This window comes from Chelonoidis abingdonii, chromosome 2 (assembly GCF_003597395.2).
Source record: "Chelonoidis abingdonii isolate Lonesome George chromosome 2, CheloAbing_2.0, whole genome shotgun sequence".
Classification (NCBI taxonomy): Eukaryota; Metazoa; Chordata; order Testudines; family Testudinidae; genus Chelonoidis; species Chelonoidis abingdonii.
The window spans coordinates 162,357,775-162,368,540 of record NC_133770.1 but is presented as its reverse complement, the minus strand read 5'-3'; the positions used below and the strand labels follow the sequence as shown (position 1 = coordinate 162,368,540).

Genomic DNA, 10,766 nt, shown 5'->3' with positions numbered 1-10,766 from the left:
TCTGGACAAATGCCTTCTTTCTGCCAGCCCCGTCAGCCCTCTGCTTCCAGCTTCCATGAACTGTGCCACAAATGGCCGTTTAGAAGCCACCCTTCTTGACTGCTGCTGCACTTGGTGGGGGCACTGGCCGCAGCCAGCACAAGGACATCCACTGAGCAGCAGGAGCCAGACACTTTGAACTAAACAGGACACCATTTGCTTCCTATGATGTTTATTTTAGCCATTGGTTAAACTTATTGGTCGCTCTCCTGTTCCCGAAGCCCCATCGGAGGCTGGGAGAATTAAGGTTTCGTTTTTGTTCTTGGTTTATTTTTTTTTCCATTATAGACATTATTAAAAAAAATAAATTTTACAATAATACATTTTTGTTGTTGTTTGATCATTTTAAAAAAAGAAAAGAAAGGAATTACAAAAAAAGCCACACAGTATATGTATATAGTTATGTATATACATACATATATGTAGATATAGGTGGACTCTATATACATACATTATATATGTATACATAAAACAAAAGAAAACGAAAAAAGAGTAACATACAGAGGCCCCCATTTATGGATGGCCTCTCCCATCCAACCCAAACCCAACAGGATAAAGGAAAAGATCCCCATCAAAAGAGCAATTTGGAAATGTCATGACAACCTTTTAACGGTGGAGGTTTTTGTGTTTGATTTTAAAATTTTCACCAACCCCTGGAAAGGAAAAGATTTAAAGAGACACCCTCCTCCCCTTGGAACTGGCAAAAGATCCCCTGGGTTCCGAGTTGCCTGCATTCTGATCCAGTGTTTGCCCATCCAGTCAGGGATGCAGCCTCAAAGGGGAGATTGGGGTCCGCATGTGAAACATTCATTGTCCCCCCACAGACACACCTGCCCCACCGTGGTTTAAGTGGAGGATGTAAAACACTAGCGTGTGGCTCTCCCAGGATACAGAACACCAGACTTCATCTGGGGTGGGAATTAAACATATAGAATTCTCAAGCCGCAAAGAGAAACTGAACATGGGGAGGGAAAAAAGGTCTCTATCCTTTGCTCCGTCCTCCTGCAAACAGCTATAGTGATCCTGGCTCTGTCAGAGTCCATCCAGGAAATGGCAGGTCATTCTCTGTCCCTTGGCCTTCACCAAAGCGTCAGTCGGTCACCGTCTGTTCCCCCATAGTTCTGTTCACAGCTTTGGATCCATTGTTTGTGTGTGCACGCGTGTATATGTGTGTGGGTGAGTCTGTTTGTTGTGAGTCTCAGGTTCTTGCTTCAGAAAGGAAAAAAACATAAGTACCTATAAAAGAAAATGATCAAAGTTCATCCACTGGGATGCATGTCCACCCAGAGGTCGGTGATTCCAGGGCCAGCATTAACTCTATTCTTGCACATTAAGTGTCAGACACAAGGATTCTCTTTTATTTAATTTCTCAAAAGCAGAAACCCTGGGAGAAAACAACTTGAGAGAGAGAATTCTTGCAAGAGTTTTTGGGGGTGTGCGCACGTGAATGTGGGTTTTGTTGGCATTTCCTTCACAATGCGGCTCCTCTCTCCTTTATAATGCCAGTTTCATGAGAAGGAATGGGAGAGCAGAGAGGATACCCCTGGCTGAATGTCGGCTGCCAGATGCCTTCTGGTCCACAAAAGTCTTCTGGTCTGGCATAATGTCTGTGGGCAGCTGTGTCTGTGGGCAGAGAAATGGAAAACAGAAGTTTAGTTCAGTGGCAGAGCTCTGTGTTTACATAAGGGACAAGCATCTGATCTTATCTTGGAATAATGTATCTGCTGTAATAAACACTGTTTCTAACTGCTCATAGATTTTAAGACCAGGAGGGACCAATACATCTTCTAGTTTGACTCCTGCATAACTCAGGCCAGAGAATAACAGCCAGTTATCTCTGTATTGAGCCCTGTAATTTGTGTCTGTCTACAGCATATCTTCCAGCAAGGGATCCAATATTGACTTGAAGACATTAAGAGATGGCTAATCTACCACTTCCCTTGGTAGCTTGTTCCAATGGCTTTTCCCCTCATCGCTGAAAAATCATGCTACCAACTGTAGCCAGATCTGGTTGCCTACAGGGGCTGGGTGGGGATCTTTGGGAAATAGCTTTTAATTTTCTTCTGAATTTGGGAGGGGGTTCAGAGAAATCAAAGAGCTTGCATTTTTTCTCTAAAATTGGATTTTTTCCTCACATTTTTTATTTTTTCAAAACTGAATTTTTCATTTCAAAATGTTGTTTTTCCCCCCAAATTTTTTAGGGGTTTCCTCCAAAAAATTTTGAAAATATCAACCCTGCTCTATAATTTGTTGGGCAAAAACAGGTAAATTTTTTTGTGAAAATTTCATCCAAAATTTCCTCTTTTTTGGTATTTAAAAATTTCATCAACATTTCAAGATCTGAAGAAAAAAATATGTAAACCAGCTCTTCACAAATCTGCTGGGTCACAGCTGTTCCGCGCCAACTCTTCTTCAGCAGATCTAAATAGAACACATTTTGAGTCTCAATCATTATGATGCCAGTATGGATGCGGTCTAGCTGAACAGTAATGCTATGCCTCCCACTGCTATCCTACAGTGCACCAGTGGCCTTGCAAAATCTCCCAGAATGCACTGCATATAGAAGCTGAGCTGTGGAAGAGGTACCCAGAGGGCATTGCAACTGTATTGCTTTAGTGTGGATGAGAAGCAAACCTGCAAAGGGTCCTTAAACCGATTCAGCCTGGCTAATGTGGACACGCTAAACCATTTTGTGCTTAATCCAGCTGAACAGAAATGATTCAGTTCTCTAGTATAGATAAGGCCTAAGATACTGAGCACTCTCTGGCAAGATGCTTGGCCCCTTCAACTTCCCATTGCTTCATTGCCTGGACAATACTTAGATTCCAAGGTGAAAGGGCTATGGGCAGGTCTACACAGCAATTAAACATCAGCAGCTGGCCCGGGTCAGCTGACTTGGGCTGTAAAATTGCAGCATAGAAATTCAGGCTCAGGCTGGAGCCCTATAGGAACACCTAAGATTGAACAGACAGAACATTGCAGAATTGGGCTATAATTAGGGTTAGCACATATTCTAGAGCCAGCAAAACAACAGGGATACACACATACAGTGCCACTAAGATGTGGAAACAGAGTAGGAACAGGCTCATAGAATTTCAAAAGCTTGGCTGTTTTCTTTAATTCCTTAAAGTGTCACCCTGTAGATATAGCCCATGAAAACCAGCTCAGCTTAGAGAAACCTTACAGTCCCAATAGATATGCTGAGCCTCATTTGTAACAGAATCTGACTCCATCTCTTGCCTCTATTGGCATGTACGCATGGCACAAAGCATCCCCATGCTCACACTTCCATGCTCTCCAGCCTGCCTTTTTCTCTCTTCCCAGGAGATGCCATGACACATACCTCCGAGAAGCAGAGACTGTGCTCTTTGGATTTTATTAGCTTCGGTCCATGTTCCTGTGGAGGAGAGAGAACAAGCCAGGAGGTCTTGCCAAAGGTCTTAGGGTTTCAAGCAACCTGAAATCAGACCTGGTAGCCAACTATCATTACCCCCATTTTATAGATGGGGAAACAGAGGCAGAAAGAGCTAACATGACTTACCCAGGATGACACATTAAGTTTGTGGCAGACTGGAACAGAGCACAGGAGCCACTATATTACATTCCTTCACAGAACTGGAAATAGAACCCAGGAGTCCTGACTCCCAGGCACTTGCTTTAAGTAATAGGCCATCCATGCTGCATCGTGGACAGACTGTGCTTGATCAGAGATTAACACCTGTAACCGTCATGGAACATACTGGTCACTCCTCACAGTCTGTGACAGAATAAAGGGGGTGTGAGGAAGCATCTTTGTCAGGCAATTCCAGAGCAAGTTTCCTCCTTCCTGTCATTTCTCTTTAATCTCCAAAAAAAGCAGTAAGATCTACCTCTGATGTTACACTGTGGATGAGACAAATCATTCCCTTTAACTGGTAAGAAAGGAATGTGCTGGCCTGTTCCGTACCCTCAGTTCTAAATGCCTGACTCATTCCACCAGCCCCACTCAAACAAGCTGTCCCTCTGGAGCACACTAAGCCCAATTTCATTGGAGCTGAACTTTTGTCGTTTTCCACTGTCCTTGCAGAGCTGGCCTACAAGGGCATCCCAAATTGTTTTTATTCTGATCACAAGCCTGCAATTACCAGGCTTCCACATTTGCATGGGGCATTTGAAGGCAGTTCAGAGTGTGTGTCTGGTGCTGAAACATTAAGTCTCTCTGTGTGCTCTGCGTATGCTGGGGCTGCCAGAAAAGCTTTGAGAAGGAGAGAAGAAAGAAAATTCTCATCCCTCGCTCCCTGGGCTGCTTAGCCTCTCCGCTGGACTCCTGCCTAGATCTGGGCAGATAGTGCAAACAAAATAAATCTGCAAATATTCATTCAACTTCTGCAAACTCGACTGAATACGTGTTCCTTGCCTGAAAGTCTTCAAGCAGATGAATCCAGATATCATTATTATTTTTTGTATGGCAATACAGCTACCAGGCCCCACCCAGGTTGGGGACCCCACTATGTTAGGTGACATACAAAAATCTAGCAAGAGACAGTCCCTGCTCTGAGGAACTCATGGTACAAACACTAACGATGTAAAATTTCCCACACAGGGTACGTCCACACTTCAATTAAGAACCCGTGGCTGGCCTGTGCCAGCTGACAGGTTTGCAGGGCTCGGGCTGCGGGCCCATTTAATTGCAGTGTAGATGCCCAGGTTCGGACTGGAGCCCAGGCTCTAGGACCCCGCAAGCTGGGAGAGTCACAGAGCTCAGCTGCAGCCCATGCCAAATCATCTACACCTCAAATAAACAGACCCACAGACCGAGCCCTGCAAACCCGAGTCACCTGGCAGTGTCTAATTGCAGTGTAGACATACCCTTTGAGAGGAAATTCTGAATCTGCATCAGGATGGGCTAGTTATCTAAGGGCCTGTCTTCCCAGCAATGTTATCTTGAGGTATAACTCAAGTGTTGCCCCTGAGCCAATTTCCATCCACACACACGCATCTCTAGCTTAAGATAAGTGTTGCTTTCAACACAGGCTAGCTGGCTTGTTGGATGGGGGATGGAGTTCAAGCGCTGCAGATGCTGGAGCTAGTGCAACTCGAGTGCTTTTTGCTGTGTGGCCACTCGCACTTGAGAGGCATTAACTCTCGATAGCGCAAGCTAACCCTGCAGTGAAGACAAACCTGGAGAGGAGACCTTGTCTTCACTGGAATGCCAGGTGGTGTTAAGTATCCGTCATGCATCCGACGAAGTGGGTATTCACCCACGAAAGCTCATGCCTCAATATGTCTGTTAGTCTATAAGGTGCCACAGGACTCTTTGTTGCTTTTACAGGTTTTGTTAGAACACATCCTTGACGAGTCATGTTAACTGACATGCTGTCAAACATAACTTTGCTGGGACTGTTGCATTCAGCATTGTGTTGTGGGCGAACCCTCTTGGAACTATATATAGGCTCAATCCCTGACACAGTATTAAACACAGAGGCCCCTGTGGACCCTGACTGCAAGATGTATGATTCTGTGATTCTATGACTCCTGATGGCTGTGTTCTAACATCACCTACCTTTTTAGTGAAGACAAGCCCCACATCAGAATTCAGCCACGGAGCAGAAGCAGTTCAATGTAGCTTAGGAGCGAATGGCGCTTGTTGCATGCTGCAGGGGAGGGGCTGTGGGAATGGGGAAATAGTCCTGAGAAGAGTTCAGATTCTTTATCAGGTGGGTTGCCCCTACAGACTATTTTATGCCTGGTCTCCCACCAGTAACAGCCCCGACTCAGCCATTATGGGCCAGCTCAAGCACAGACAAGGACAGGCTGGGGTTTGAATGAATGGAGCTAACTGATGGTGATTCCAGTTACAAGTTTCCATGGCTTCGGAGGGCTCAGCTAAAAACTGGAGCATAAATACCTAGAGTCCACTGCCGCTGCTTGTGCTGCACTTGGGTTTCATAGCAGTGCAGCTACTCTGACTTCAGGCCATCAGGGCTACTCCAGAGTGTACACGAGACTAATTATTCTTCCATTTTGTGTCAGTCTGAAAGGGGCTGTGGGTTTTGTCCAGTTCCAGCCACTAGTTCTAAGCCTGCAGACTGGCCAATCATACATAAGACAGGCTTTCCCATGAAACTCTTGCGAGAGAGAGCTGAGAAGGGTAAGGTGAGGCTAGGGAATAAGCCTCTGAAAGGAGCAGGTACAGTTCAAGAACAAAAGCACTAACAAGAAGCTCTCCCAATCTCACTACAATAGGCCTTTTAGTGCCAGAGATGGCCATAAAAGCACTGAAACCTCTCAATGTGAAGTGAGATAGAGGCCATTAGACTCATCTCTTCCTTTCATCCTTTTGCGGTTCAGAGTTAAAGGAAAAGTGGACAGACTCAAGAAAGTGAGATTTGTACTATCTGAGTGAGTTGCTGGGGGATGGGATTTTCATTCATATTTCAGAGCCCACAGTGCTCATGGGGAGGCCACCACTGTAAAATGGTAAAGCACACCCACACCCACAAATACACATGAGGACACACACATGGCACTGCTCTTCCAAGAAAAACTTTACGGAAGTTCAAAAAATACAAGCTAACTTTTTCCTCTCATTTTCTTGCCTGATGTCAGATAGTGAGTTAGTTGCAGATCTAGACGTGAATCCCAGGAGTGCTTTCTAGTCCCCTGGCTCTCACCGACAGAGCACACCTTAATTCTTGACAAAATGGTATGAACTGAAAAGCTAAGTGCATAGTTCTCTTCTCAGCTACACTGGTGTAAATGTGAGTAACCCCACTAAGGTCAGTGTTGGTGTTAACTGCACTGGGCTTAATTCTACTCTCACTTGCATTAGTGTAAATCTGGAGTGACTCTGGTGAAGTCAGTAGAGTCATACCAGTGTACATGATAGGAGAATAAGGCCTAATGACTTTAATGGAGATACTCCTGATTTACCCAGTGGGTCAAATCCAGACTTGCTCACTCGGGGTCAGATTCTGATCTTACACAGGTATATATCAGGAACTACTCCACTGACTTCATGGAGCTATTCCTGATTTATAAAGGAGTGACTGAGCCTGATTTTGGAGTAAATCCATTGTCACATCCTTGAAGTCAGTGGAGTAACACAGGCCAAGCCCTCTGTTGGTATATTTGGGGCAGCTTGACTGAAGCCAATGGAGCTGTGCCTGTTTTTACAAGCAGAGAACATGACCCAACTCACAGTACAGAGGATCAGAATAGGGCCCTGTGTGTTACTCATTTTTCACTCAGGTATCATTTCTATTAGAGTTGTGCTAATAATGGGTGCTTTGGTTCTCTGGCAATTCTGAAAAAAAAATCAGGAAAAAATTGTTCCAGGGCAAACCGAAAATGAATTTTTCAAAAAATGTCGACAAGTCCAAAATCAAAAGAGAAATAAATAAATGTCAGGTTGAATGAAATGTTTTGTTTTGACAAAATCACAATGCTTTGGGTTCTGGACCATTTTTAAATATCTGGAGGTTTTTTCCAGTAAAATTAGAAGGACATTCTGAAGCACATAGTTGTTCTGAACCAAAAAAAAAAAAAAATCAAAATATTTTGTTTCATAAAATGTCAAAATGAAACATTTTGATTTTTTCCAATTTCTTTAAGGTGTTTTTCAACCAAAACTTGGTTGGCTCCAACTCCAATTCCCAACCAAATCTACATTCTTCACAGAACAAGAGTTACAGCAAAAACATTTTACCCAGCTCTCTTTCCACTCAGTTCTCCCTGAGTAGCAACTGAGCTCAGGGTCTGACCTAGTGGAGTTCACTGGGTTTACTACGAGCAAAACTAGTCCACTAGTAATTGACTCCAGCAATATACCGCCACACCACCACCACCAGCACTTCCATCATCAGGTGGCAAATGGAGCAGAAGATGCAGTAATGCTGATAAGACCATTGTTTTTCCCTTTCTTCCCACTTAGAAGAACAATTCTGCCAAGCGTGTCTCACAATGAACAGTGAGCCAAGTGCCCACCAAGGTGATGGCGGGGCCCTGATGTGTCGCAATTCTAGCATGAAATTGAGCTGCTGATTGTCTCACGGAGTGGTAACTAGAAAACATAAGATGTAATTACTCAAGTATGCCGGATCTAATTAGAGGCTGCCCAAGGGTGACATTGCTGCCTTCACGTGTGCTCGATAGCCTGAAGGAGAAGAAGAGACTTATTTTGTTTCTGCAGAGGTGGACAGAGAATCATCCTCCGGTTGGGACTGTGAGTAGGAGATGCCCATCTATCTATCTATCTCTTTGGGGTAGGGATCGTGTCTTTCTGTGTGTTTGTACGGTCCCTAGAGAAGATCAGGGCTTCTGGGCATTACCATCTGATAAACATTAAAAGACAGGGGCCAGCGGAGTGATTCCAATAGCTGTCTGTACACCACTCTGATCAGTGTGGTAACTTGATGCTTCCCCTGCCTTCAGCAACGCAGCTTCAGGTGCAGGGATGAGGGGAGTAGTAATTTCTGGGTGGGTCTGAGGCTTCATCTAGACTAAGACTGAAGGTTATTGGATGACGTTACCTATCTCGATCCCAACACCTTCTAAAACTCTAGACCAGACGAGGTAAATTGTACTACAGCATTATCTAAACGGGTTGAGTTAAAGCCTTGCTATAGTGCAACTTGCCTTGTCTTCACTAGAGTTTTAGAAAGCAATGGATCGAACTAGCTAACAACACATCTTTCAGTCCTAGGGCAGAGCAATACTGTAATCACTGGGTAGAGCAGATGTACCTGAGCTGGCTTTAGTCTAGCGAGCTCGATTACCAGAGTAGCGAACAAGTTGGACAAGCCCACCTGGAATCCTGGGTAATTACTTGGGTGGGTAGCCCCTGCTGAAGCACATGCTGCCACAACTTCACTGCTATCCGTACCCCCATCCAGCTAGATTAAAGCTAGCCCAGGTATGTCTCCACAACGTGCAATCACACCCTGTGACCACCACATAGACATATCACTCATCTAGGCAAAGCTGTGAAGGAGAATGCCAAATGGGCATGGCCAGCTCTTGCTGCAGTATGAGAATAACTCTCAAGCAACTGGAAGTCTGCAGGGCCAGAGGAATTTGAGGAGGCCAAGGATGGAGCTGTGAATTGTGGTTTGAGGGTTAAATTCTAAGATCTTTGTGTCACGGAGTGTGGAGGAATCAGAGCTCTGCATCCCTCTTCCTGAGATTCACTGTGACTCTCAGCCAGCAGTAAAACAGAAGGTTTATTAGACAACAGGGACACAGTCCCAAGCAGAGCATGTAGGTACAACCAGAACCCCTCAGTCAAGTCCTTCTGGGGAGTTCAGGGAGCTTAGACCCAGCTTGGAGTTCCCTGCATTGCACCACCCAGCCCAAACTGACTCTAAAAATCCCTTCAGCAGCTCTCTCCCCCTTCCCTTCTGCTCCTCCTCTCCTTTGCTCAGTCTCCTGGGCAGAAGGTGTCACTTCTTCCCATCCCCCTCCTGGCTCAGGATACAGCTAAGGTAGCTTCCTTCTCATCCCCAGTGTAACTCTTCAGCAACATTCCCAGGTCTAATCTGCCCTGCTCTCTGCTCCGTCACACCTTGTCAGCCCATATGGGTTTGTTTTTGTTTCTGGATTCGATTCAAAAGCAGAAGGGACCTTATTTTCCAGTTCTGGTTCCTGTTTAGTTATGGCTAAAATCTCAGGAGGGCAGCTCAGAAGATTGCAATCCAAAGTGGGGAAAATCCCACAAAAACAACTATAGTCCTAAGAGATTATCTATTTGGGGTCATTGTCTTAACAGAATCACTTGCCAAGGTTTCATTGCCCTGGAACCTGAGTATGGGCCCCCGATTCAGCCTCAGACATAATCTTAATCTTGATCCAGATCCCACCACCTCCTCCCCAGCCCATCGCCAGCAGGATTACATAGCGGTGTGTGTGCATAGGGGCATACGTGTGGGCCGTAAATCCACAGGCTGTGTCTGGACACTGATGGGTACTTTCAGCTTCCAGTGCTCGCCCAAAGCAGGATGGCTAGCCACCCCGGGCAAAAACTGGTAGCCCGTGGGTCACTGCATGGGAAAGCATAAACCTGGGAGAGATCCATCCCAAACAAGAGAAGGTGAAAAGAAATCAAACAATCTAATACACATAACAGTGAGCATACTGGGGCTAGGGCTGTTCAGGAGCCCTGGAGGATTCTGGGTAATGGTGATGTATCAGGGGCTGGGCAGAGCTCAGGGAGATTCTGAGTAACAGAGAATACAGTGCTGGGCATGGGCCAAGGGGATTCGGGGTAACAGATAATTTGGCGCTGTAATAACTCAAGAGGTACACTTGCAAACAGCAGCCTTCAATAGACAACCCTCACTTTCCAAGACCGTAGGCTAAGTCCCGGCAGGCACATCAATATGTGGGAAGCTTTGGCGAAGCTAGGTCCATGCATCCAATTAACACATGTCTTCTGTGAAGCGGGAGCAGGAGCCGGAGCCGAGGTCCTACCTGAACAGAGGTGCAAGTTGTGATCACACTGGTGTCGTAGATGGTGTTGCTGTCATTGATGTCATCTGGCAAAGCGGGGCTCTTTTCTGTCTTAGGGGGTAGGGTGACAGGCTGCGAGGGGTTTTTGGGGGACAGGTTGACATCCGTACCATTGCCGAAGGCCTGAATGGCGTTTCCTGTGAATGGAAAGAGAGACAGGGCTTTTGGGATGTGGTTTCACTATCAGCTTCTATGCACACAACTCACATGGCATACAAAAATAAATACTAAACATGCTGTGC

The 10,766-nt window shown here is 45.5% G+C and overlaps 1 protein-coding gene across 3 annotated transcripts in view; it reads right to left on the bottom strand.

Annotated features, from left to right (window-relative positions):
- Positions 1-208: 208 nt before the first annotated feature.
- The window catches only part of GFRA2 (GDNF family receptor alpha 2), a 102,831-nt gene continuing 92,273 nt past the window's right edge, over positions 209-10,766 (bottom strand). For 2 of the 3 annotated variants that reach the window (XM_032800917.2, XM_032800919.2), the window contains 3 exons: positions 10,486-10,661; positions 3,383-3,436; positions 209-1,662 (listed from right to left, as the gene is read on the bottom strand). In XM_032800917.2, the coding sequence (XP_032656808.1) occupies positions 1,534-1,662; positions 3,383-3,436; positions 10,486-10,661 (359 nt within the window). In that variant the 3' untranslated portion in view covers positions 209-1,533. The remainder of the gene's footprint in view (positions 1,663-3,382; positions 3,437-10,485; positions 10,662-10,766) is intronic. The other variant, XM_032800918.2, reaches the window with a different exon arrangement.